The sequence below is a fragment of the Vipera berus genome (assembly GCF_964194415.1).
Source record: "Vipera berus genome assembly, chromosome: W".
NCBI classification, from domain to species: Eukaryota; Metazoa; Chordata; class Lepidosauria; order Squamata; family Viperidae; genus Vipera; species Vipera berus.
The window spans coordinates 64,997,045-65,024,636 of record NC_138210.1 but is presented as its reverse complement, the minus strand read 5'-3'; the positions used below and the strand labels follow the sequence as shown (position 1 = coordinate 65,024,636).

General features: G+C 46.0%; 2 protein-coding genes across 5 annotated transcripts in view; one reads left to right on the top strand and one right to left on the bottom strand.

Annotated features, from left to right (window-relative positions):
- Positions 1-387: 387 nt before the first annotated feature.
- On the top strand, positions 388-23,624 carry LOC308676357 (poly [ADP-ribose] polymerase 2-like; the record flags this gene model as incomplete). The annotated part of the gene is made up of 19 exons (XM_081342167.1): positions 388-505; positions 1,937-2,081; positions 2,191-2,312; positions 3,676-3,888; positions 4,083-4,211; positions 5,403-5,473; positions 6,085-6,135; positions 7,124-7,220; positions 8,448-8,523; positions 8,613-8,715; positions 8,806-8,968; positions 12,961-13,099; positions 15,117-15,180; positions 16,828-16,962; positions 17,623-17,750; positions 17,844-17,943; positions 18,040-18,138; positions 19,740-19,858; positions 23,073-23,624. The coding sequence occupies 19 exons, from the start codon at positions 388-390 to the stop codon at positions 23,230-23,232; spliced, it is 2,232 nt and encodes a 743-aa protein (XP_081198293.1). The 3' UTR covers positions 23,233-23,624.
- A 1,509-nt stretch (positions 23,625-25,133) lies between these two features.
- Positions 25,134-27,592, bottom strand: part of LOC308676193 (telomerase protein component 1-like) — an 83,518-nt gene continuing 81,059 nt past the window's right edge. For all 4 annotated transcript variants that reach the window (XM_081341960.1, XM_081341963.1, XM_081341962.1 and 1 more), the window contains 3 exons: positions 27,055-27,281; positions 26,174-26,278; positions 25,134-25,574 (listed from right to left, as the gene is read on the bottom strand). In XM_081341960.1, the coding sequence (XP_081198086.1) occupies positions 25,440-25,574; positions 26,174-26,278; positions 27,055-27,281 (467 nt within the window). In that variant the 3' untranslated portion in view covers positions 25,134-25,439. The remainder of the gene's footprint in view (positions 25,575-26,173; positions 26,279-27,054; positions 27,282-27,592) is intronic.

The following is a 27,592-nucleotide window of genomic DNA, read 5'->3' as shown; positions in this document are numbered from 1 at the left end:
CTACACCGACTCTTATATAAACCACGAATTCTTGACTTTCTCTTCAGTTACGGTGGCTGTTGATATGTGTCGGATGTCAGTTCCAAGTACGAAAAAAAAAAATCAAACCTTTACCTAAAAGACACAATTCTTACAGGTTATAAAACGTGCCTCTTGGGATAAAACAGGCGCGGGAGAATGGAGAATTCAACTTCGAGCGGCGACCATCAGACACCTCTTTTCATTTGCAAATCGCCCTTCGCTTTTTCTCCCTCTGCTTCCTCCCCACCCCACCCCCTTGAGCCGGTTTAGCCAATGGATGGGCGAGGATCTCTCCCCGCTCCTCCCCTCCCCGCGGGACCGCCCCGCTTTCCTTTTCGAGCGCCGCCCCGCATGCAAATTTAACGAATGCAAATAAAAAAGGGGTGGAGTCTGCCTGGGCTCTGGGTCATAGAGCGTTCCCGGGAAGGAGCCTGCGAGAGAAAAGCGGAAGCGGCATCCCGGGTGGTGAAAGCGGAAGTTGCTGGTGAGTGGTGTGTTGGTTGCAAAAAAAAAAAAAAACAAAACCCGGGGAGAGCCGTTCGCACGACGCGGGAAAGCTAGTTTTGCATTAGCATCAAGTCGGGGCGGGGGGGAGATCAGCGGGGCAAAGTTGCAAAAACTCCTCTTTGCAGTAAAATAGACCTTGTTAAGAAATGGACGGGGGAGGGAATAGGGCAGGGCTCTTCAAACTTGGCCCGTTTATGACTTGTGGACTTCAACTCCCAGAATTCCTCAGCCAGCGTGCCTGGCTGAGGAATTCTGGGAGTTAAAGTCCACAAGTCATAAAAGGGCCAAGTTTGAAGACCTCTGGAATAGGGGGTAGAAGTAAAAAAGGCGGAGAGAGGGCATGTTTTTGTGATGGTTGCAGTATCCCAGAGTCCTGTGATCCTTTTTTTTTAATTGAAAAGTTTTACAGTACATTTTATATATAACAAAACAAAACCCCTCCCCACCCCCTCCCCTCTTCCCAACCCTCCCCAACACCTCCCTCCCTCCCCCTCCCCTCTCCCCGACTTCCCAGAGCTAAATACAAGGTATAAAAGTAGAAACAATCATAATCTACCATATGCAAACAACAATAAACTATTGAATCTATCGCACTTTAACTCTTATAAAATGACTACAAGCAATATAAATATCACATCAGTACTTATACAAATGCTAAATGAAACTTTTTAGTCCCATATTTATTCTGGATGTAATCAATCCATTTTTTCCACTCCACAATATATCTCTGTTGCGAATGGTCTTTCAAATACGCTGAGATCTTTGCCATTTCCGCCAGGTTGGAAACTTTTAAAGTCCATTCTTCTATAGTCTGCAGTTCTTCCTTCTTCCAATATTGCCCTACTAAAAGTCTTGCTGCCGTAATTAAATTCAACATCAACTTAGTGTCCACAACAGTAGTGTCAGTAATAATGCCCAGTAAAAACAATTGCGGACAAAACTTTATCCTTTTCTTAAATATCTTCTGCATATTCCACCAAATTTTAATCCAAAATGCTTTAACCTTCTTACAGGTCCACCATATATGAAAATACGTTGCGTCTTCACTACCACACCTCCAACATTTAGGCTGGCAGTTCGGATACATACTTGCTAATTTTTTAGGATCTAAGTGCCACCTTCTGACATGCAAAGTCAAGGGGGAAAGCCAGGTTCTCTTAACAACCACGTTACTAAATTACCAACTGAAGTGGTTCAGTTAACAACTGCGGCAAGAAAGGTCGCAAAATGAGGCAAAACTCACTTAACAAATGTCTCGTTGAACAACAGAAATGTCGCCCTCAGTTGTTGTCGTAAGTCAAGGACTTATCTGTACAGTAAAGTCTAAGCGCTATTGCTATTGCAGCTTATCTGGGGGCTCCCAGTTAGTAGTCTGGCCCCTTAGGTGTGTTGTGTTGTGCTGTTGCAGGGATGAAAAGGAAACGAAAGGCTCCCGAAGTCCAGCCTGCCGATGCAGGGACCCAGCCTGTACTGCGCTGGGAGTACGAGGTCAGTGACAACAAATGGCAGATCTTCCCACCTGGACAGAATGAGGCCCTGAGCCAAGCCACTCGGTAAGTTGGCTTCCTGGAGGAGGAGGAAGAGGAGGAGAAGGAGAAAAAGGACGCAGAAGCCTGGGATTGATTGCAGAGGTTGTAATGCAAATTCTTCTGTTCCCTGCAGGGCACGGAAAGGTACAGAGGATTTAGGGGAAGACATTGTGGACCTGTGCAAGATGGTGGAGTGGAACAAGCAGAGCGGTGAGGAGAACCGTGTCCGTCTGGCTGTCTGGGATCAGAAATCCTGTAAGTCGCTATTTCTAAGACACAGATAGTCCTTGACTTACAACAGTTCATTTAGTGACAGTTTGAAGTTACAACGGCCATCCCAAAGGTGCTTTTTTCACAAGGCAACTGGACTTTCTTGTTTTTCTTTGAAGATGTTTCGCTTCTCATCCAAGAAGCTTCTGCAGCTCTGACTGGATGGTGGGGAATGGAAGGATTTATATTCCTTGCAGACAGCTGGTCATTTGCATTCTTTTAGTGAGTCGTTAAAGCTACCTGGGCTTGCTAAAAGAATGCAAATGGCCAGCTGTCTGCAGGAGTATAAAGCTTTCCGCTCTCCACCATCCAGTCAGAGCTGAAGAAGCTTCTTGGATGAGAAGCGAAATGTCTTCAAAGAAAAACAAGCAAGTCCAGTTGTTTCATGAAAAAGCATCTTCGGGATAGACGTTTCAACGGCCATGAAAAAAGTCACTTATGAGCATTTTTCACACTTATGACCGCTGTAGCATCCCCATGGTCCTGTGATCAAAATCCAGACGCTTCTACAACTAATTCGTGTTTGTGACGGTCACAGTGTCCCAGGGTCATGTGATCCCCTTTTGCGACCTTCTGACAAGCAAAGTCAAGGGGGAAGCCAGATTCAATTTTATCTGGTCCTGCCCTTTGATTCTCATACAGGTGGTCCTTATAACTCATTTAGTGACTTTTCACAGTTGAACACCTTGGAAAAAAGTGACCTACAGTATGTCCAGTCCTCTTACTTGCAACCATCACAGCCTTCTCACAGTCACATGACTTGACTGAAATGCTTGGCAACGGGCACTTATTTACCACAGTTGCAGCTTCCTGGGTCATGTGATCGCCATTTGTGACTTTCCCGCCTGGCTTCTGACAAGCAAAGCCAACGGGGGAAAGCCAGATTTGCTTAATGACCACATGGTTTGCTTAGCAACCATGGCAAAAATCTTAAATGGATGGTCATTAAAGAACCACCTTGCTTAACAGTGGAAATTCTGGTCCCAGTTGTCATCATAAGTTGAGGACTATATGTAATCTGGAGAGGTTTAAGTGAGCGTTGGATTTGAACAAAACCATTATAAAACATGGCCACATGTAAGAGAGGCTGGCGTAGGTAGGAGGAGGAGTCAAATGGGGAACTAATCTGGAATCCCTACACGGGCACAAGACAAATGAATTCTGGCCCTGTTGAAGGCCAATGAACTTTTATCTGGATAGGAGACTAACTGCAGGACAAGGCGATTTCTCATTTCTCTTCCTCCTCCGCACCTGCACCTGAGAGAGGGTTAGCCTTGACTTCTTATATTAATTCAATTTTAATTCAATTTTCTTCTCCCTTTCCTCTTGTTCACCCACATGGGTGCAGATTTTGTCTGGCAATGGGAAGGAGACCAAGAAAACGACTGGATCCCATACCCCGCTGCTACCTGCTTGGATTTACAGGTAGCCAAGAACGGTCACCGGGAGCCCATAGTTGACTTGACAGTCGGTCGGACCCGCTACAAGCTGGACACGGTCCGCATGGTGCAGACAAACCAGCAGACTAAATTTGAACGTCGGATGGAATGCAGGCAATTAGGTATCGGAGTACCGAAATTTATTCTTATGCTGGGAATTGAACTATGGAACTTTGGCTGGGCTCCGTCACTCCTTGCAAGTGGAAATCTGCGAGCATAGATTTGGCCCCGGGGCACCTTCCCCTCTATCCTTACATAGGAATTGAAACCACAACTAACACCTCTGTGCCATTCTGCCTTTCTTTTCCTGATTCAGATGCAACAGAGGCTGCGGGCACATTCCAGCTGAGCAGCCCTGACTTGGATACCAGTACTGCAGTTCCTGCTAAGAAGTCCCAGACTGAATTAGACACCCCAGCATCGCGTGGGAAAGGAGATGGGCTGGGTAAGGGCCGAGAAAATGATTGGGGGGGGAGTTAATGCATGACAGCGTGATGGAAAGAACAGCCTGATCCTTCAGAAATAGATTCACGGTGGGGAGGTTGGTAATAGGGACGGCAATTAGGAATCTTATAAGAAGTTAAAGGTTTCATTCTGTCCAGTCATGTCCGACTCTAGGGAGTGGTGCTCATCTCCGTTTCTTAGCCGAGGGAGCCAGCATTATCCAAAGACACTTCCGTGGTCATGTGAGCATGACTATACGCCCAGGTGTACGGAACGCTGTTATCTTCCCCACTGAAGTGGTACCTATTAATCTACTTACACTTGCATGCTTTCAAACTGCTATGTTGGCAAGAGTTGGAACCAATAACCAATAATGGGAACTCTCCCCGTCACACGGCACTTGGGTCTCAAACCTGGGCTAACAGCTTTCCAACTGACAAGCGCAATCTTTAACCTCTGATCCATCGCGATAAGTTAGTTTTGCTGAAATACCTCTTTAATTAAGTGCCATTTTGTTGTAAGCCCAGAAACGCTAGGATCATAAGGAGTAAGATCCTGGGGTTTTTTTAATGCTGAGATTGTAGAGTGTCAGTGTAGACTCTCTTCAATGCAAAGTGGGATGATGATGATGATGATTCTAATTAGTATTATATAAAACGTTTATTCATAAAACATGAAGCTCAGTCAACTGAACACTCAAACTGACTGGCACTAATGGTTGACACGGGTTGCTGCCAGCATCCTAGGTATCTCCTTAAAATGTAAGATGTTCCGAGTAGCGCAGTTTTTTGTAGCTTTGCTGGAGTTATTGCAGGAAGCTGCAATTTCTTGATGTGTTTTGCAAAGTTTTTGGACATAGTTCCCAGTGCCCCAATGACAATGAGTATCACTGTTACACGTTTCATCCATAATCGCACAGTTTCGATAGCCAGGTCGCGGTATTTCGTAATTTTTTCCAGTTCTTTTTCTTCGACTCTGGCATCTCCTGGTACAGCGATACCAATCAACTGTACGCTTCAGTTGTCTACGACTGCGATATCTGGCATGTTGTGTTCCAAATGGCGATCTGTCTGTATTCGGAAGTCCCACAAGATCTTCACATTATTATTATTATTAATTATTATTATTATTATTATTATTATTATTATTATTATTATTATTATTATTATTATTATTATTATTATTTCTACAGAAGCAGTGAAGACATTGACAGTGAAGGGAAAAGCTCCAGTGGACCCAGAGTGCACAGCCAAAGTGGGAAAAGTAAGTCATTGGCACCTGTAATACTCATATGAGTGAGGCCCCGATCCCCCATGGTGCTCACTTGATTGGGGCTGTGCATGCATGCACACCAGCCAGTCACTCACACGTCCCAGTTGCGAATAGGCCACGGACCAGTAGAGGACCGCGGCCCACAGGTTGGGGACCACTGCCTTAAGCCTCGTCCTCATGCTGACTGTTGTTAGCATAGAACAGCCCCTTTTTAGCCATGCTTTCTGGGAATGTTGGGAGTTGAAATCCAACACGTTGGAACAGCATTTGGTGGGGAAGTAGAAGATTGTTGTAGTCTGGAAAAGACTATTTTTAGCACAGCAAGTGGTGCAGCAAGTGGTCATCTTGTCTGGTCTTTGGAAGCTAAGCAGGGTCTGGTTTGGTTAGTATTTGGATGGGGCCCTACAGGAAGTCCAAAGGCTGTAGGTCAGACTAACAAGTTGGAAGAATACAATTGCAATTTTTCAGCCAAGGAAACTCCATGGTTGTCTTGGTGAAGTCGCCAGGAATCAAGCCTAGCTTGAAAGAGGCTTCCTCTTTATTTATTTTTTCATTCCTTTACTTTGAATAACCTCCCTTCCTCTTTCCTGCCTATTCTAAAGGCTCATGTTTATTGTGAAGGAGACGACGTTTACGACGTGATGTTAAATCAGGTGAGTGGACCGACCATACCTGGTTTTTTTTCCCCCAATCGAGAGATTCTGCCTGGTTAAAAAAAAAGGTTGGACTTCAGTTAATCTCTTCAGTCACAGAGCCCACCAAATGAGGTCAGAAGGCCTATCCCTGAGTCTCTTGTTCTTAGCAAGAATTATCTGGAGGACAAAACTGTGGGAACAACCATTCTGTGCTCTCCTAAGAGGCAGGGAAGACAGAACTAGAAGCTACAATGATGTAGATCAATGGTTCTCAACCTTTTCTTCACCACGGAACCCCCCCCCCTTTTAAATATTTTTGTGGCCACAGACCATGGCCACGGACTCCCAAGAATTAATTCAAGATTTAAATCATAATATTTTTTTCAAGCCTTTGCAGACCGCCTGTGATGACATTTCACCCCCCCCCCAGTGGTCCAGAGACCACAGGTTGAGAACCACTGATGTAGGTGAAGCTTATTGATAAATCTGGGCTCCCCACTTCATCAGCTGGGTTCATATTATCCTAAAGGTAAAGGTTCCCCCGCACATGCGTGCTAGTTGTTTCCGACTCTAGGGGCCGGTGCTCATCTCCGTTTCAAAGCCGAAGAGCCAGCGCTTGTCCGAGGACGTCTCCATGGTCACGTGGCCATCATGACTAGACGCCAAAGGCGCACGGAACGCTGTTACCTTCCCACCGTCGTGGTCCCTATTTTTCTACTTGCATTTTTACGTGCTTTCGAACTGCTAGGTTGGCAGAAGCTGGGACGAGTAACAGGCGCTCGCTCTGTTGCGCGGCACTCGGGATTCGACCCGCCAAACTGCCGACCTTCTACAGAGCAAAATTCCCCTGAAGAGATTGGAGATTGGAGAAATAATTGTATGAAAGCCTGATCTTTCATAGATGTTTCTTCAGGCCATCTAGGAGAGAAGTACGTGGAATAGAAAAGGAACAAGGTATTGTCTCATTTCTGACCAGCTCCTTTTCTTCCATCTTGGCTTCCTCCAGACAAACCTTCAATTCAATAACAATAAATACTACCTCATACAACTGTTGGAAGAAGACAATGCACAGAGCTACAGCGTCTGGATGCGCTGGGGGCGCGGTGAGTTGGGGCAAAGGAACTAAGTCATGGAGGAAGGAAGTGAGAGCAAAGCTGACAAGCCTGGAATAGGAGTAGGCCTCGATTTTTAATAAAAAACTAAAAACAAAACAAAAAACATTGCTCTATTTCACCTAGCAGTTATAGATCTAGGATTGTGTGTTTCTCAACCTTTGGCAGCTTCCAAGTTGTGTAGACTTCAATTTCTAGAATTCCCAGGCAGCCTGCTGCTTGGGGAATTCTGGGAGTTGAAGTCCACACACCTTGAAGTTACTAAGGTTGAGAAATACGGCTCTTAGATTCCTTTGACGGTCCGGCTGGGGAATTCTGGGAGTTGGAAGTCCACACATCTTAAACTGAGAAATACAGTCAAGAATCTCAATGCCTATAAAGCTATAAGAATTATCATAAAAACCTGTTAATTTTTTTTAAAAAAATGATTGAAATGTTAGTCAATCAAATATTTGGAGTCTTCTGGAATTCTTGGATTTTTCTGAGTTCTAGAATGTGGCTTTACCTCTTCTGTACTCTGTAATGGTCCTTTTGATCATTCCATTCATTCATTCGTGCTGTAGTGGCGCAGTGTTTAGACAGCAGTATTGCAGGCTAACTCTGCCTGCTGCCAGGAGTTTGATCCTGACAGGCTCAAGATTGACTCAGCCTTCCATCCTTCCAAGGTTGGTAAAATGAGGACCCAGATTGTTGGGGTCATATGCTGACTCTGTAAACCATTTAGAGGCGGCTTATGTGCTAGAGGGATTATATAGAGAGGGCTTATATTTATTTATTTATTTATTTATTTATTTATTCGGTTTATATACCGCCCTATTCCCAAAGGACTCAGGGCGGTTTACAAGGCAAAATTTAAAAACAATCCAATATAAAATAAAAATAAATTAAATTAAGTCTAGCCACAAAAATTAAATCACAATTTAAAAACATTAAACCCCTCAGTCCAGACCAGATAGCTCAAAGAGCCAGGTTTTTAGGTCCCGGCGAAATGAACGAAGGTCGGGGGCAGTCCGGAGTTCCGTTGGCAGTTGATTCCATAGGGCAGGTGCGCCCACAGAGAACGCCCTCCCCCTGTGGATCACCCGTCAGCAATCCTATCCAATACTATGAAGGGGTATATAAGTCTTAAGTGCTATTGCTATTCATTCATTCTGATTATTTTTTTTACTATTGATTGATTCAATGATTCATTCACTATTATTATTTTTTACCTCCTAGTGGGTAAGCCTGGCCAGCACTCCCTCGTGCCTTGCTCTGGTGATCTAGCAAAAGCCAAAGACATCTTCACCAAAAAGTGAGTCCCTCTAAAACTCTTGGCAACGTCCTTATCCCACTCAACACTTCCCTTCTCCTGAACCTGACTTTTTTTTTTTTGCCTCTGAGGTTCCTAGACAAAACCAAAAACGAATGGGACAAACGTAACAGCTTCCAGAAAGTCTCAGGCAAATATGATCTTCTTCATCTGGACTACGAGGCAAAAGATGCGGTAAGGCTTTAGGCGGGAAAGATCAAGGAGGCAGCTTAGAAATCAGAAAGATATTTTTGCCCATAAGATCTCCTTTTGCATTCCGGACAGAACAATTCAGCAGAAGCTGCCCTTCAGGAGACAGTCTCCAAGGCCAAGCCAGTTTCACAGCTGGACCCACGGGTGCAGGCTTTGCTAGAGCTGATATGTAATATTCGGACGATGGAGGAGATGGTGATTGAGATGAAGTACGACACCCGGAAAGCTCCACTAGGTACGCAGAATTCTGGTTTGTCCCGCTTACCTTCATTGGAATTTACTTCAGGAGGTCAATGTGGCCAAAAGAAACGTTTCAGCAGAGAAAGGGCAGTAGAGTGGAATCATCTTTTAGAACATGGTTTTTCAACCAGTGTTACGGGTACCACCTGTGGTACATTGGCGCCTGGTAGGTGGTACGCAACCATCTGAGAAAAGTAGTAGCGGGGGAGGGGAATGAGCTGAACCGGTGGCAGCACCGCACAAGCCTGAGCGAGAGACGGCTGGAGCTGCAGGGCTGTCAGGGCTCAGTGGAAGCGCCAGGATCAGTGCCAAGCTCCAGCTGGAGCTCAGCGCTGATCCTGGCGCTTCTGAGCCCAGAAGAAGCACCAATCAGCTGGGATGTTGCAGCATCTCCAGGGTCTTGTGATTTACTTTCAGATGTTTGGCAACTGATTCATATTTATGGCGGTCGCAGTGTCCCAGGGTCACGTGAAGTGACCAAAACCTGCTGCAACCACCCAGCAGACGGGGGGGGGGGGGAATAAAAACCAAACACTTCCCACCCCATCCTCGCTGCCAATCCTCAACAGAAATGCTCACAACAATGAAAACCTCGGACAAGAGGAACATTGCTGCTGGGCAGGCAGGCGGGTGTCTTGCTAGGCTGTGGCTTGGGGGTGGGCACTTTTTTCAGTGCCATTGTAACTTCGAAGAGTCACTAAGCAAACTGTTGTAAGTCGAGGACTACCTGTACTTCATCACCTTTTTCCTTTTTCTTTTGGGTCGTCAGGTTTTTGACACCTTACTAGGCGACTGGTGGTACTCGGATGTTGCCATATCCTAAAAGTGGTACAATGGGTGAAAAAGCTGAAAAGCCCCATTTTAGAAGAAAGGAGAAAGGTTCCCTTGCTTAAGAAAACCTGCTTATTGACCAATAATCACAGAGAGTCCTCACAATGGCACTGAAAAAAAAGTGACTTATGACCAGTTTTCATACTTACGACGGTTGTGGCATCCCCTAAGGTCAGGTGATCAAAATTCGGGCACTTGGCAAGCCGAACGTATTTGTGACCCTTGTGTTGTTGGATTGGATTCCAACAAGCAAAGTCGATTGGGAAAGTAGATTCTCTTCACGATCAGAGGATTCCCTTCACTGCAGCGATTTGCTTAACAACTGTGGCAAAAGAGGTTGTAAAATAGGGCAAAACTCTACGGAGATTCTCAAGTCATCCAGGTCACGGTTGTCCCAAAGGTGTGTTGTTTTTTTTCAGGAGGCAACTGGGCTTTTTTTTTTCTTTCTTTGAAGACGTTTGGCTTCTCATCCAAGAAGCTTCTTCAGCTGTGACTGGATGGTGGGGAATGGAAAGATTTGTTCCAAAGGAAAACAAGAAGGTCCAGCTGACTCTTGAAAAAGCACCTCTGGGACAGCCATGACCTGGATGACTGAGAAACTCAATAGGCATTTGGCGATGCACTTTGGGATGAACTGTTCTGTTCCAGCCTACTACCGGACCTGCAGAAAAGGCAGGGACAACCCCTTTACAAAAAGGCAAGAGGCTGGAACTAAGCCTGCCAAATTTATTGACACAAAACAGAGCAAACTGAACAAAACAAAATACGAACCATGAAACAGGAGCTATTCAAACGGTTGCCTTCAGCAAACCAGCCTTCCCACGCATTTCCCTTTTAAACAGTTCAAGGCGTGGCTTCTCTCTGCCTCCTTCCGAGGTGCCCCATTGCCTTCCTCTGTTTACTCCTGATTGACTGCCTCCTGCGTCGGGCGTCCTTGAACAGGGCCAGCTGTGGGTCATCTTCATCCACGCTGTCAGGCTCACACAGCTGGGTTTGCGTAGTAACCAGATGGGAGGGGCCTGGCTGAGGGCTCTGCGAAGCCTCAGAACTGTCCTCTGCAGGCTCTCCAAAACCTCCCCCCTCCTCCTCCTCTGAATCGTCCAACCCAACTGCCGAACCCACAGGCTGACCCTAAATCACAACATGAACACCCTTTGAATGGTGCGGGAGTATGAACAGATTTCCAGAAAACATTGTAGACTACAGGAACCATTCGCGCTTCAGTTTGAGAGGCAGGCAACACAGACTCATCCCCAATACTTTGTGCCTGTCTTTAACAGTGAAGAGACACAGGGCAGAAAACATCCTGCAGCCAAGTCATTGAGGCCACTTGAAGACTTGTCTGCGTCCTCAAGGTCACCTGAGTAGTGTAAATGTGTGTGGAGCCTTCTTGGCTGCAGGATGTTTTCTGTTCCACATACATTTGCTCTATTCAGGTGACCCTGAGGACACAGACAGGCCTCCAAGTGGCCTCAACGAGTCTCTAAAAGAATGCAAATGACCAGCAGTCTGCAAAGAGTATAAATCCTTCCACTCCCCACCATCTAGTCAGCGCCGAAGAAGCTTCTTCGATGAGAAGCGAAACGTCTTCAAAGAAAAAACACAAGTCCAGTTGCCTTGTGAAAAAGCACGTGTAGGACAAAACTCACTTTAACAGCTGCCTTGCTGAGCATCAGAAATTTTGGGCTCAATTGGGGTGTCGTAAGGCGAGGTCTACCTGCATTTGTAAGAGTCAGCCGCAAGCTGATAATAAATTGCGGAGTACAACTAACTCACAAGGTAGGCTCAGGAAATGACTAAAACTTTCTATTGAGACAATCATGGCTGCGTGTTTTTGACACTTAGTGATTAGCCAGGGTATTTGAGTGAGCATCAGCAGAGATATCATGGAAAGTCCTGCACCACTAACTCCATGTAGAAGAGCAGGTAGACCTAGGTGGTGGAGTTAAGTGTGTCATCAGCTTAGAGTCCTTACATTGCCACAAACAATCCAAGTCAAGTCCCCCCTTGAATTCTGTTGACTCTTACCTAGCACCAATTTAGTGCTGACCATTAGTTGACTGGAGTTTTAGGCATAGGCTTGAATAAATCTTACGTGCTGCAACTTAACGTACGGTCCTGATTCTTTATGCCTGATATTCCATGTGTCGATTTTTGTAAAGTTTAAACTGCCTGCCTAACTTAATAATAAAGCTGGAAGGGACCTTGGAGGTCATCTGGTCCAAGTCCCTGCTCAGGAAGGAAACCCTATACCAGTGATGGCGAACCTTTAGAGACTGAGTGCCCAAACTGCAACCCCAAACCCACTTGTGTATCGCCGGGTGCCGGGTGGGCGTGGCCCTCCGGGTGGGCATGCCTATGGTGGAAATGGCAGACTGGGTGGGTGTGGCCAACTTGATGTTGCTCTGGTGGGTGGGGCAGTGGGCAGGAGGGCATCTTGCTCAGTGGGTGGGGGGGCATGGGGGGAGGCTCAGCCCCACAGCTCTTCTGGGGGGGTAGGAGCGGTATGCTGGGATTTGGGCTCGTGCCTTCCGCTGCCCGTCTGCTCTCTTCTGCTGAAGATGCCGTGGCTCTGCTTGCCTGGCAGCGCGGGGACACGCTCGCGGACGGGGATGCACATAGGGCTGCTGTCTCACTTTCCATGCTGTGCCAGGACTGGGCTGGACTGAGCGCAGAGCCTCCTCATGAGTTCTTCCCCCGTGGACATCGGGAGTGCCCACCCCACCTACTGCTTGTCCTGCGGAAAGCTGCGCATGCGCGGAGAGAAAGAGGGCCCAGCAATGGCTCACGTGCCAGCAGAGACAGCTCCACATGCCACCTGTGGCACGCGTGCCATAGGTTCACCACCTAACCCTATACCAGGGGTAGGCAACCTTGGCTCTTTTATGACTCATGGACTCAGCTGACTCAGGAATTCTGGGAGTTGAAGTCCATGAGTCATGAAAGAGCCGAGGTTGCCTACCCCTGCCCTATACCATTTCAGACAAACGGCTGTCCAGTCTCTTCTTAAAAACATCCATTGTTGGACCATTCAAAACTTCTGGAGGCAGGTTGCTCCACCAATTAATTGTTCGAAGTATCAGGAAATTTCTCCTTAGTTCTAGGTCCTTTCCTTACACACACACACACTGATTTTTTTTTAATCTTCTGCTGTAGGAAAGCTGACAGCTGAGCAGATCCAGGCAGGGTACCAGTCATTGCAGAAAGTGGAAGCATGTCTGAAGCGGAATCAGATTGGTCCTGCCCTGCTGGAAGCTTGCAATGAGTTCTACACACGGATCCCCCACGATTTTGGGTTAGTAATGCTGATTCCCCTTCTTTGAGTTGTAAGTTATCCAGGAGAAGAAGAAGAAGAAAAAAAAAACAGTCTACTTTGCCAGTACCGTATTTCTCCGAAAATAAGAGCCAGCCAGAAAATAAACCCTAGCATGATTTTTCAGGATTTCCCCCCAAATAAGCCCCAGTTAAGATCGTCAGCCAGATGGACACATTTAATACCGTATTTCCCCCAAAATAAGACCTACCTGGAAAATAAACCCTAATGCGTCTTTTGGAGCAAACATTAATATAACACAGGGTGTTATTTTGGGAGGAAAGATGGTATTCTCATACTTTTCTATATGGATCATCCTCAACTTATGACTGTAATGGAATCTGCCCATTAGAGTTGTAAGTCGTGATCATAAAGCAGGTCACCCAAGTGACTGACCTGATATTGCAATCTTTTTTTTTTTTTGCAGTGTTTCGGAAGTAGCCCAGACATAAAACCAAAGCTATAAGTCAGGGCTTTTCAACCAGTGGTACGGGTACCACCTGTGGTACATTGGCACCTGGCAGGTGGTACACGACCATCCTACAAAAATGGTAGCGGGGGAGGGGAATGAGCTGAACTGGTGGCAGCACCGCACAAGCCTGAGTGAGAGATGGCTGGAGCTGCAGGGCTGTCAGGGCTCAGCGGAAGCCCCAGGATCAGCACCAGGCTCCAGATGGAGCTCGGCACTTCTGCTGAGCCCAGAAGAAGCGCCAATCAGCTGGGATGTTGCAGCATCTCCAGAGTCTTGTGATTTATATTCAGATGTTTGGCAACTGATTCATATTTATGATGGTCACAGTGTCCCAGGGTCATGTGAAGTAACCAAAACCTGTTGCAACCACCCAGCAGAGGGGGGGGGGGAATAAAAACCAAACACCCCCACCCAACCCCCACTGCCAATCCTCAACAGAAATGCTCACAACAATGAAAACCTCGGACAGGAGAAAAGAGCGCCGCCGGGTGGGCAGGCAGGTGTCTAACTCGGCTGTGGCTTGTGGGGCACTTTTTTCAGTGCCATTGTAACTTCAGTCACTAAGTGAACTGTTGCAAGTCGAGGACTACCTGCACTTCATCACTTTCCTCTTTTTCTTTTGGTCAGGTTTTTGACCCCTTGCTAGGCGACTGGTGGTACTCGGATGTTGCCATATCCTAAAAGTGGTACAATGGGTGAAAAGGTTGAAAAGCCCTGCCATAAGTAGTAATTAGTGCCTTTACTCTAAAGCAGACATGTCAAACACAAGGCCCGGGGGCCAGATCTGGCCCGTGAAGTGGTTTCATGTGGCCCGTGAAGCCATCCTGGAAACAGTGAGGGAACGGCCCCCACTGCCTTGGCCCTGGCCCAGAGACCCTCCTCCTGCCAGAGACCCTCAGATCTGTCCCACTCCTGCCCAGGCCCCCATAGGCACCCTTGATGCGAACGAGGTAGAGCTGGCCACGCCCACCCAGTAGGCCATATGCACTCTAGCCACGCCCACCCAGTAGGCCACGCCCACCCTGGCCATACCCACCCGGCCCCCTGAGGGCAACCGCAATGCTGATGCGGCACTCAATGAAATTGAGTTTGACACCCCTGCTCTAAAGTTACAGCGACAGAACTCGTAAGCATTTCTCCCCATCCCTTGCCTGTCTGTTACAGACAATATAGGCACGGTCTCTTCTGTGTGGCTTTTTCCGCCCTTATACCTTCTGTGGGCTGAGATTTCTCTGACTGTTGCCCTGGTTACGGCTCTTCTCCTGTCTCCCAAGGTTATTCCCATAGCCTTTTACATCTCACCACTGGTCCAATCAAATGCTGGAAAACAGGCCACATCCATCCCTGATCAAAGAAGGGTGTTTTGTAAAGAGTGCTTATGAGGAGGTCTTCTCCGTGGTTGCTACCTCTCCAATTTTTGGCGGGCGGACACCTCCGACTTTCAGCGATCGGCAACTCATCTTTTTAATTCAATTTTTTTTAAAAAAAAATAAAAGTGTTTGCTGTCATTCTCCCTCCCCTTTTCAGGCTGAAAACACCACCACTAATAAAGACATTGAGGGAGCTCCAAGAAAAGGCACAGCTACTGGAGGTAAGGAAAGTCACAATCGCTCAAGGGGAGAAGATTAGCGTTGTGGACGTTCTGACTATTAAGATCAAGGGAATAAATAGTACTTCAGCTTCTGTGCGGAACTGGAAAACGGGGTTGAGGGGCGTATGTCAGCTTTTCAAGGTAGACTGTAGTCAAGAGAGAGTGCTGTTTTATAACAGTACGGGATCATAAGAAGCCTTAAAATCTTTTCAAGTTTTTGTCCCTTCTTATGGTAATAAATGTTAATGTTAATGTTAATTTTATTTGTATACCGCCCTTCTCCCGAAGGACTCAGGGCGGTGAACAGGGCACATATAAAATACAGGACACAAAAGTTAAAAAAGAATTAAATACAAGGCCCAAGCTAAAACAATAAATAATAATATAAAAACCACAATAAAATCCCAACCCATCCCCCATCAGGCCAGGCCGGCTTGTTCGAATAAATAGGTTTTCAGATCGCGTCGGAAGGAGCGAAGGTCGGGCGCCGTCCGGAGCTCAACCGGCAACCGATTCCATAAGTCCGGGGCGCCCACAGAGAAGGCCCTCCCCCTGGGGGCCACCAGACGACATTCTCTGACCGGTGGCACCCTGAGGAGGCCCTCTCTGTGGGAACGCACAGGGCGGAGGGAGGTTGATGCCGGCAGCAGGTGATCCCCGAGGTACTCCGGACCCATGCCATGTAGGGCCTTAAAAACCATTACCAAAACCTTGAATCTCACTCGGAAGACAACTGGGAGCCATAAGAAAGGCTGAGCGCCAAAGAATTGAAGCCTTTGAACTATGGTGCCGGAGAAGACTCCTGTGAGTCCCTTGGACTGCCAGGCGATCAAACCGGTCAGTCCTAGAGGAGATCAACTCTGACTGCTCTTTAGAAGGCCAGATCCTGAAGTTGAAACTCAAATGCTTTGGCCACCTAATGAGAAGGAAGGACTCACTGGAGAAGAGCCTAATGCTGGGAAAGGTGGAAGGCAAGAGAAGAAGGGGACGACAGAGAATGAGGTGGCTGGATGGAGTCACTGAAGCAGTAGGCGTGAGCCTAAATGGACTCCAGAAGATGGCAGAGGACAGGAAGGCCTGGAGGAACGTTGTCCATGGGGTCGCGATGGGTCAGACATGACTTCGCAACTAACAACAATGGTAATAAAAACAAGGAGGGCTTGAGTTTCTTTATCATACTTGTTTCAAGTTCTGAATTACAATTGCTTCCCTAAGTCCCTCCATAATGGTTCTTCCATACCAAGGTCATCTCTAAAGCCCTTTACATCAAGGGTGGGGAACTGGCCTTTTTATGACCTGTGGACTTCCTGGCTCAGGAATTCTGGGTGTTGAAGTCCACAAGTCATAAAAAGACCATAGTTCCCCACCTCTGCTTTACATGGTAAAGAGTTTCAAAGCTTGTATTCTTTCAGGCGGATGGGACTACAGATAGTCCTCAAACTATGACAGTAATTGAGCCTTGCAATTACAGCCATAACTTTCCACCACGCTTTTCCCAACCTGACAAACTCCCATGTCTTTTGGACTCCAGTTCTCACCACATCTGGAAGGCAGCCATCCAGATATCTACTCCAGTGTCCACGGGCTCCTTCTGAGATGGTTGTTGCACTTGGTGTTGGCTGCTCTCTGCTGATTTTTTTTTCCTAGGCTCTCAGTGAGATCCGTATTGGCATCAAACATGTGCAGTCAGAACAGTTGGATCTGGAGCATCCTTTGGACCGGAGCTACAGGAGTCTCGACTGTGAACTCCAGCCCTTGGAAAAGGCCAGCGATGTTTTCCAGGTGTGTAGCCGAATAAGCTAGGAAAGGAAGAACATGATGGTGATGCTAGTGATTATGATGTTTTCCATTCAGTCAAGTCCAACTCTGGGCAATTCTGTGGACCAAGTTTCTCCACATCTTTTGATCTTGCACTACTTAAAAGAGTTTTTCTATGCTCTGTCTGGTGTCAGCTTTTATGGTGTCCAGCCACCGTGTTCTGTGACGGCCTGGTTTCCTTGTCCCGTTAACACTTCTAAACACAATTGCTTTCTCCAGTCAAGTTACCCTGAATTCCCCCTGGCCAAAGTAAGTGAGACAGAGTTTTGTGACTTGGCCTTCGATTGACACGTCTGGTGTAATGGGCTCCGGTACTTGCTTGTTGGTCACCTTTTCCATCCAAGGAATACGCAGGAGCCTTTTCCAGCACCACAGCTCAAACGAGTCTAAGAAGAACCTAGATCAGGGATCCCCAACCCCCGGTCCGCGGCACGCCAGCAACCCAGTCACACAAACAAGTGAAGCCCCATCCATGGGATGCAGGCAGCACACAAAACCACCACCCCCTTGTAGTCCATGGAAAAGCCTCCACAGAACCTAATTCCCAAAAGGTTGGGGGCCACTGACCTTGATGGAACCGTTCTGATGGTTATATCTCAGCTAGCTTTCGTATCTTTTCTTCAGGTGCTGGAGCGCTACTTGCTCTCCACCCACGCTCCCACCCACAAGGATTACACAATGACTCTGGTGGAGGCCTTTGAAGTGAACAAGAAAAGCTCGGAAGCCACCTTCCGTTTTGACCTGTCCAACAGGTAAAGAAAGGAGCCTGGTGTGTGTGTGTGAAATTCAGCCTGCCCTTGGGCTACATTCCAAATGGCGTCTTTCATCCTCCTTTCCCTTCTCAGGATGCTGCTGTGGCACGGATCTCGCCTGGGGAACTGGGCAGGGATTTTGAGCCAGGGGTTGCGTGTGGCACCACCAGAAGCGCCCATCACAGGCTACATGGTGAGTCTGTACTTTAGGCTGCACTGAACCCCGGATTCATTCAACTTGGGGAGCAATCAGGCCTGAGGTCTTTTCCTCTTGTTTCTCTTCCCCCAGTTTGGAAAAGGCATCTACTTTGCGGACATGTCCTCTAAGAGTGCCAATTACTGTTTTGCCACTCGCGAGAAAGATGTAGGCCTCCTGCTGCTCTCAGAGGTGAGATGACATCTTGCTGGGAGGCTAAAACATAGGAAGGAGGGTGGCAGGAATTGAGTATGTCTAGTTTAATGAAAGGGATGCGGTGGCTCAGTGGGTTAGGACGCTGAGCTTGTCGATCAGAAAGTCGGCAGTTTGGCGGGTCAAATCCCGAGTGCCGCGTAGCAGAGTGAGCGCCTGTTACTCGTCCCAGCTTCTGCCAACCTAGCAGCTCGAAAGCACGTAAAAATGCAAGTAGAAAAATAGGGACCACTACGGTGGGAAGGTAACAGCGTTCCGTGCGCCTTTGGCATCTAGTCATGCCAGCCACATGACCACGGAGACGTCCTCAGACAAGCGCTGGCCCTTTGGGTTTGAAACGGAGATGAGCACTGGCTTCTAGAGTTGGAAACGACTAGCACGCATGTGCGGGGGAACCTTTACCTGTACCTTTAGTTTAATGAAGAGGAGGAGGACATGATAGCAGCGTTCTGCTATCTAAAGGGCTGCCCCCAAGAAATGGAGGTCAAATGTATTCTCCAAGGAGCCTGAAGGCAGGACAAGAAGCAGTGGATGAAAAGTAATCAAGGAGAGAACCGACCCAATAATGAGAAATTTCCTGACAGCTAGCACAATTAATCAGTGAAACGAGATGCTTCCAGAGGTTGTCTGTGCTCCATCACTGGAGGTGTTCAAGAAGAGTTTGGACAACAATTTGTTTGAAATGGTACAAGGTTTCCTGCTTAAGCAGGGGGTTGGACTAGAAGACCTCCAAGGTCCCTTAAGACTGTTAGTCTGTTATTTCTAATCTAGTTGCATCATTCTACTTGCCTAGTTCTTTGTACTGGGAGTTTATTTATTTTATTTTATTTTATTTTATTTTATTTTATTTTATTTTATTTTATTATTTTATTTTATTTTATTTTATTTTATTTTATTTATATACCGCCCTTCTCCCGAAGGACTCAGGGCGGTGAACAGGGCAATACATGTTAAAAGACAAAATACAAAAATTAAAAGAGATTAAACAAATTAAGTTCATAATAAGTTCACTTAACTCAATTAAGAGTTAAGTTCATAATCAGTATATTTATAAAGACAAGAGTCGTATTTTTCAATATATTTTTAAGGCAGGAGGTTGGACTAGAACAGGGGTAGGCAACCTTAGCTTTTATGACTCGTGGACTTCAACTCCCAGAATTCCTGAGCCAGCATGGCTGGCTCAGGAATTCTGGGAATTGAACTTCACGAGTCATAAAAGAGCCAAGGTTGCCTACCCCTGGACTAGAAGATCTCCAAGATCCCTTCCAACTCTATTATTCTGTGGTTTTGCACCTAGATGCAACCTGATACCCTGGTTTCCTGTTTTGTTCGGGTTTTTTGGCTAGCACCTCAACTGTAATCCCTTTCTTTCTTTGTCTGTTAAACAGCATCTATGCCAGGGGTGTCAAACTCGCAACGTCACGTGATGTGTCGCGATGTATCATGACTTTTTCCCCATTACCGGCAATGGGGTGGGTGCGGTTTCAGCGTGACCCATCTGGCCTGCGGGACGGCAGTTTGACACCCGTGATCTATGCAGTACAGATGAGTCAGCACTTAAGTTCTGTACTTGCTTACAGGTTGCCCTAGGAGAGTGCAATGAACTGTTGGAGGCCGATCCAGAAGCAGAACAACTGCCAGTCAGCAAACACAGTACCAAAGGTTTAGGCAGGCTTGCTCCAGCCAATTGTGTTTCTCTGTAAGTTTGGGATGGTGGGAAGGGAGCAGCTGGGATGAAAAATTACTACTTAAGTCAGTTTCCCTTCACCTGGGAAGATGGGTATGGCACACCCACAACATTTAGCCAGCACAATCTGACTGGTGCCACTATGGGGGAGCACGATTTAAACCAGGGGTCCTCCAACGTGGCTGCTTTAAGACTTGTGGACTTCAACTCCCAGAATTCCCCAGCCAGGAATTCTGGGAGTTGAAGTCCACAAGTCTTAAAAGTGGCCACGTAGGAGGACCCCTGGTTTAAGCAATCAAAGAGAGAGCTAAAGCTGTGTTTCTCCACCTTGAGCGCTTTAAGAAAGTGGACTTTCATAATAAACCTTTATTGTCAAAGTACAACATGTGTACATTGAGATTAGCTGAGCCTCCCCCCCCCCCGTGCTCCCTCCCCCCAACACACAGTGACAACAAACCCTCCATCCCACCACACCATGTGAACCAACTACACCACACACCGGCCTCCCAAGTCAATTCTGCATAAGTTCACAGAGATTATATCCCATTCAAAAGCCTAACAGCCCACGGATAAAAGCTGTTTTTCAGCCTGTTGGTACGGCTGGCTATACTCCTATATCTCCTACCCGATGGTAGGAGAGTAAAGAGATACCGTCCAGGGTGTGAGTCATCCCTGAGAATCTTCCTCACTCTTCCAAGGCAGCGAGCCCTGGCGAGGTCATCCAGTGGTGTCAGGGGACAGCCCACAATGTCTTGTGCTGTGCTCACTACCCTCTGTAATACTTTCCTATCCGCGGCTGTCAGACCAGCATACCAAACCACAATACCATACGAGAGGACGCTCTCTATAGTGGACTTCTGAGGGGTGAGGTCCACATGTCTTAAAAGTTCCTAAGATAGAGAAACACTTGAGAGGGGAGGAGAGTAAAATGCTGAAATCTGATTTTAAAAGAGGGCACTAGTGAAATACGGGTAGTTCTCGACTTACATTTCATTTACTGACCGCTCACAGTTACAACAGACCTAAAAAAAAAAGGTGACTTGTGATTGTTTTTCACACTTACGACCACTGCAGCATCCCTGTGGGTCACCTGAACAAAATTCAGACGCTTGGCAGCTGGCTCCTAGTTACGCCGGTTCCAGCGTCCCGGGGCTCACGCGATCCCCTTTTTGCGACCTTCTGGCAAGCAAAGTCAATGAGGAAGCCAGGTTCACTTAAGCAGCCGCGTTAACTAACTTAACACCTGCAGCGATCCACTTAGCAACCGTAGCAAGAACGTTTGTGAAACAGGGCAAAACTCCCTTAACAAATGTCACGCTTGGCAACAGAAGTTTTGGGCTCAATTGTCGTTACGTCGAGGGCTACCTGTCCGGGACACAAGTTTCTTCCACACTCACTCTCTCCCTGATTTGTAATACAAAGAAGCAAAACGATAACATAGGCAGAATATGTAATTGTTTCCTGCTTTTTTTAATTATAAATAACCCAAGGCGACGTACGTACCCAGTGCTCCTTTTTTCTGCGATTTTCCTCACAACAACCCTGTGAGGTCAGTTGGGGTGAGTGTGTGTGACTGGCCCAGAGTCACCCAGCCGGCATTGATGCCTGAGCCAGGGCTAGAACCTACCCTCCCCTAGTATCTAACTTGGTGCTTTAACCACTAGATAAAACTTATCACATTTCATATTGATTCTGTAGCTTTCTGAGACTAGGGGGGCTTTCGCCCAGGTTCGCCTGGTGCGCCAGTTGCGGCCCTATCTGAACCGGGATGCCCTGTGTACGGTCACTCATGCGCTCGTGACCTCTCGCCTTGACTACTGTAATGCTCTCTACATGGGGCTTCCCTTGAAGACCACTCGGAGGCTCCAACTGGTACAGAATGCGGCCGCGAGAGTTGTCTTGGGAGTTTCCCGGTACTCCCATGTTACACCTTTGCTCCGCGAGCTGCATTGGTTACCAGTTGTCTTTCGGGTGAGGTTCAAGGTTTTGGTTACGATCTTTAAGTCCCTACATGGCATGGGTCCGGGATACCTCAGGGACCACCTGCTGCCGGCATCAACTCCCCTCCGCCCTGTGCGTTCCCACAGAGAGGGCCTCCTCAGGGTGCCGCCAGTCAAGGAATGCCGACTGGTGGCCCCCAGGGGGAGGGCCTTCTCTGTGGGCGCTCCGGTATTATGGAACCAACTGCCGGTGGAGCTCCGGACGGCATCAGACCTCCGAACTTTCCGTCGTGGCCTGAAGACCCACCTATTTGAAATGGCTGGTCTGGCCTGATGGGGGATTATGGGTTTTAATTTGTCGTTTTAGATTTGTATTACTGTTTTTAACTGGGCATGGGTTTAATCTTTTTTTTAATTTTTGTATTGTCTTTTTTATATATGCCCTGTGAACCGCCCTGAGTCCCTACCAAGGAGAAGGGCGGTATACAAATTAAATAAAACTTGAAACTTAAATAAACTTGTACCTCTCTTACAATTTTTAAAAGTCATTGAGGTTGAACAAAATGCTCCTTTTTTTTTGAAGAAGAAGAAGAAAGCCAGCGTGCAAAGATATACAAAAATACTTAATTTTCAGTCTTGATATTCAAATAGGATAGGAAAGAAAAGGAAAGGGGGGAAAGGGGGGGGAAAGAAAGAAATAGAGACTGGGACCAGGAATGGAATGGAATGGAATGGAATGGAATGGAATGGAATGGAATGGAATAGAATAGAATAGAATAGAATAGAATAGAATAGAATAGAATAGAATAGAATAGAATAGAATAGAATAGAATAGAATAGAATAGAATAGAATAGAATAGAATAGAATAGAATAGAATAGCAACTTATTGTCACTTTGAATGTACACTAATCGGCATACATTAAAATAAAAATTTCACTGCATACAGCTCTCAAAAGGGTCACCTCCTCCAATACACACTACACATGACCTAAATAAATAAATAAATAAATACATACATACATACATACATACATACATACATACATACATACAGAATTATGCATATACCCACAAATATGACACAGAAACAACACAACTCTAGTTTGGGTTATGGTTGGACGTCTCTACCCTAGCCGTTGGAATGGAGCAGCTTAACTTTAATTATATAAAATTAGGGTTTTTCTCTTTTTTTAAAAAAAAAAAAACCTTGGGAATTGACAGATGGAACTGTGGCAGGATCTGCAGGACTCAACACAGTGGCCTTGTCTCTTTTCTTCCTGCCCAGGCATGATGCAACTGTTCCCCTTGGCCCAGCTACAGAAACTGGCGTAGCAAACCCTCGTGGCTATACCCTGAATTACAACGAATTCATTGTCTATGACCCCTGCCAGGTGCGTATGAAATATCTTCTGAAGGTGCGCTTCAATTTTGTACAGCTTTGGTGAACGGAGGGGGGGGGAAATGAAGAGAAAAACTGGCATAAGAGTGACATCATGAAGCACATGGATGGTTCTCTTTCAATGGGACATGTCAAGTGCTTTCTAGCACGTGGATGGTTCTCTTTCAATGGGACATGTCAAGTGCTTTCTAGCTGAGAGGCTGAGAGCTCAGCTCCAGGAACTGACTCTTATCACGGGTTAGAAAACTTTTGTCGCGTTTTACTTTTCTGCTGTGAAGTTTGCTTCTGAATGACAAAAACGTATGCTGTGAAGGAAAGCTAATCCTTAGGATTTCCAGGTGGTCATTATTTTTTCCTTGGATGATCTGAAAATTAGTTCCAGTAGAAACACACCAATTGCCCTGAAATTGTTTAAAATAAAGGAATAAATTCACTCTGTTCTTTGGTGTGTGTTTAGTGATTTTGGGACTTGGATGGAGGAAAAGAACGTTTCTTTGTATCTTTCAATTAGTATAATTTCTATTTTTATAGAGCATAGTCCTTTCATCTCTAGTAGAGCAAATATTCACTGTGCAGGTGCGTAAGATGTTTCGAATCTTCAGGAGGATGAATCAAACTGTTTCAGGTCAGCCACAGTTGTCCCCAGAGATGCTTTTTTCAAAAGACAACTTGTAGACATTTCTCATCCAAGAAGCTTCTTCAGTTCTGACGGAATGGTGGAGGATGGAAGGATTTACTGCAAGGAATATAAATCCTTCCATCGCCCACCATTCCGTCAGAAGTGAAGAAGCTTCTTGGATGAGAAGAGAAATGTCTTCATGGAAAAACAAAGTCCAGTTGCCTTTTGAAAAACAGGCATGGAACAACCATGACCGACTGAGAATCTCCACAGACAATCAGCCACAGTTCTGCCGAACGTAATTTCAGAATGCTTTGGACTTGCTGGGTTCTGGATTCAACAAAATCTGCAGCACAGACCATCAACTCAGCAGTGTTTCCTTCCCTTCTTCCCCACTGCTGATGTCCAAGCACTTCTGCCCAAACCAACCAAGACCCATTTTATTCTGGGCCCAGATCATATGTTCATGTGCAAAATGGTGAAATGTACCTCAGAATTACTCGTAGCTATGACTTGTCTTTCATCCAGGAGCAGGAACCCCAAATACTAGATGTATTATTTGCAGTGCATTTGAACCCCATCACTCCTCGAAAGAGATCCATAGAGGTAGCGTTAGAAACCAGGCAAGAATGCCAGGTTTAAGAAAGTCCAGATGAAACTCTTTAATTTAGAGCTTCTGGTTACGGACAGTAAACAGCTGAGTAACTCCTCGGCAGCTATTAAGGGAGATGGAATGTAGCAGGTCGTCCACGGCTTACAATTCGTTTTGTGACTGTTCAAAGTTACAACACTGAAGATGACTTATTGCCGTCCCTCACACAACCATCATACCATCCCCACAGTCAAAATGATCAAAGCTCAGGTGCTTGGCAACCAGTATGTAGTTATGATGGTTGCGGTCTCCCAGGGTCATGTGGTCATGTGATGATCTGCGATCTTCCCAAGCAAAATCAGTGGGGGAAGCCAGATTAATCACCAAGTGATTAATTTAACTGCACTGGTTTACATAAAACCACCATTAAAAAACGGTTTATAAAAATCGGGCAAATCTCACTTCACCACCACCTTGGTTAGCAATGGAAATTCTGGTCCTAATTGTGGCCATAATTTGAGGACTTAATGTAAGTTGACAAGCGAGCAAATTTAAATTCCAGGTCTGTTTTAATATACTATCTAGTTTCTTCTGTAATATATAACCAAATAATAGGATGTTCTTAATGCTCTCACAAATACTCGGTGAGAAAAAGTATAATGGTGGCATGGGCTGAGAAACAGGGCTAAAAAAAACATATGTAAAGAAAAAATACTAAAGACTCACTACATACAGCGAAGGGAAATTAATTTTAATTCATTTTAAATCTTATGTGAAAAATCTCTTTAAATTCCATCTCAATTTAAGGTATTCCCATGTACACCGTGGTAATTGTATTCAATCCAGGCTCCGCTACGATCCAGTGGAGTTTGGAATTTTTATTTCTCCTGATTGTAAGGCTCAATCTAAAGTCTCGTGGTTGTTAAGCCACCACCAATTGCAACCTAGGAACCACTTTGAGGTCACAACAAACGAAAGGGGTCATCTCAGTGCCTGAGATTTGGACAGGTCAGAAGAGGCTGAAGTGGCATTTGAAAGCTCCTCACCCACAAAGACAGTCCCAATCCAGAAAGTAAACACTGCCCAGGTTATCTCCCACCATTAGGAAGACAGAAGAGTCTTTGCCAGGGTAGGGCTGGAGACAGGAAACTGGAGCCCGGCATCGGAATTGGCCAATCTGTAACCAAGACAAGGAGTGGGGAGGTATAGCAGAAAAGAGACATCAGCAGAAGAATGCAAAATATTGAGTTGGCTTGCAACTTTGGGAGAGAGACTGCCTACTTATGGTGAGAAAAAGTCTTAAAATGTTTTTATACACTGTAGAGCAGTGTTTCTTAACCTCAGCAATTTTTAAGGTGTGTGGACTTCAACTCCCAGAATTCCCCAGCCAGCACTCTGGCTGAGGAATTCTGGGACTTGAAGTCGACAAATCGTAAAGTTGTTGAGGTTGAGAAACACTGCTCTATAGAGTTTAGCTAAAGAGGGTAGCAGGATTTCCGTGTCTTAACTAGAAATATATACAGTAAATAGTTGATCCAAGTCTTGGTCCTAAAACCAGTATTATTGGCAGATAGAATTTTTGTATAAATGAATTATGTAAGAAGCAGGGATCTCTAGATTAACTCTAGGCATTCTGGCCATCAAATGTGTGTCAAGTGCATTTGGCATGTGGGAAAAGATACAGTTGGGGAAATGAAACTTGCATTGAGGGAGAACAAGGTGAGACCAGTGATGACATCTGCCCAATTTCAGCCCAGCATCTTCAGAGTCACTCACCAGCTTCATTGTACTGTCATCCCAAATCTTCACATCCTGGTCATAGGATGCTGTTACAATCCTGCCTCCCACCAGATGCAAAGCTGTAATTTTGTCGCAATGGATCTAAGGAGGAAAGAAGATGAGCGGGAGTAAATTTTAGCAGCTGCATCAGGCCTAGCTGAACAACAATAATTGGCAGGATCCCCTGCGTGGATTGCCCTGTGACTATGTAGGACAGACAGGGAGGAAGCTAACCATCAGATTGCAAGAACACAAGTAAGCAGATGAAGAGACCCAAACTCATTGGTAGCCTCACATTGCAAAGAACAAGGACATACATTCAATTTTGTAGCTACTCAGATTGTTGGCCAAGCAGGTACAAAAATAGCCAGGGAAATAATTGAAGCCTGGGAAACGGAGCCCTTGTCAGTCAACAAGGGTGCTAATTTACCACCAGCTTATCAGGTATTCAGGAGCCAAGGACTTGACAGCACAAGGAAACCACAGCCAACATTTTAGTAACTGGTCCTCAACACCCCAATCAACCATTAAAAATTCACAAACTAAATACTACACACTGAACAACTCAACAGCACACATTCTGGTGAGAGAGAAGTTTCCTGAGGATGGGCTCCTGCACGAGTCCAAAAGTTTAGAAGACTAAAGCTGTAATCCTGGTGACTGACCCAAATTGGATCCAGTAACTGGTATCGCTATGTGAAGAATGGACTTTGAATCTGCCCTGGAAGTGGTCATTCCCTCCAGTGTCATGGCAAGGGAGTCGGCAAATGGGAGCAGTGGTGTTGCCAATCATCTGACTGAAATGACATGACATCAATTCTTGCTCACGTGGCATAACCAAGGAGAGATGGGCACCCATTTTTCTGAACCTGTCTCACCTTCCTCTTTTGCCAGTCCTTTGATGCGTCTTCCTCTTCCTCTTCTTTCTCCGCTTCCTCCTCCACTTCCTCTTCCTTCTCTACTTCCTCCTCCTTTTCCTCCTCTTCTTTTTCTTCATCCTCATCCTCATCCTCGGTCTCCTGTTCCTCCTCCTCCTCTTCCTCCTCTATTTGCGGAGTCTGACTCCAGAGAAATCCTTCCGAGTCGCCATATAATAATAATTTGCCTTCCAAAAAACAAGGGAAAAGCAGGATTTAAAACGACCTACTCAGTTGTCTATCATCCCTTTGTGTACCTAGCTTTCTCACATCCCTTTACAAATCAGGGAATCTTTTCTCTGAGGTCCATGCCAGATTCTCTTTGCCAAACTTATTATTGGATCTTATGAAATTAACCAACCCACTATTGAATCCAAAGAAAACCCACCTACCAGAGGTTTTACATTTGTAATTGTTCGGTTCAACATTGACCCCGGTGAGTTTTTCTTAAAAGAAATAACAAATACATAGCTCCACACTCTGCCCTGGAGGCTAGAAA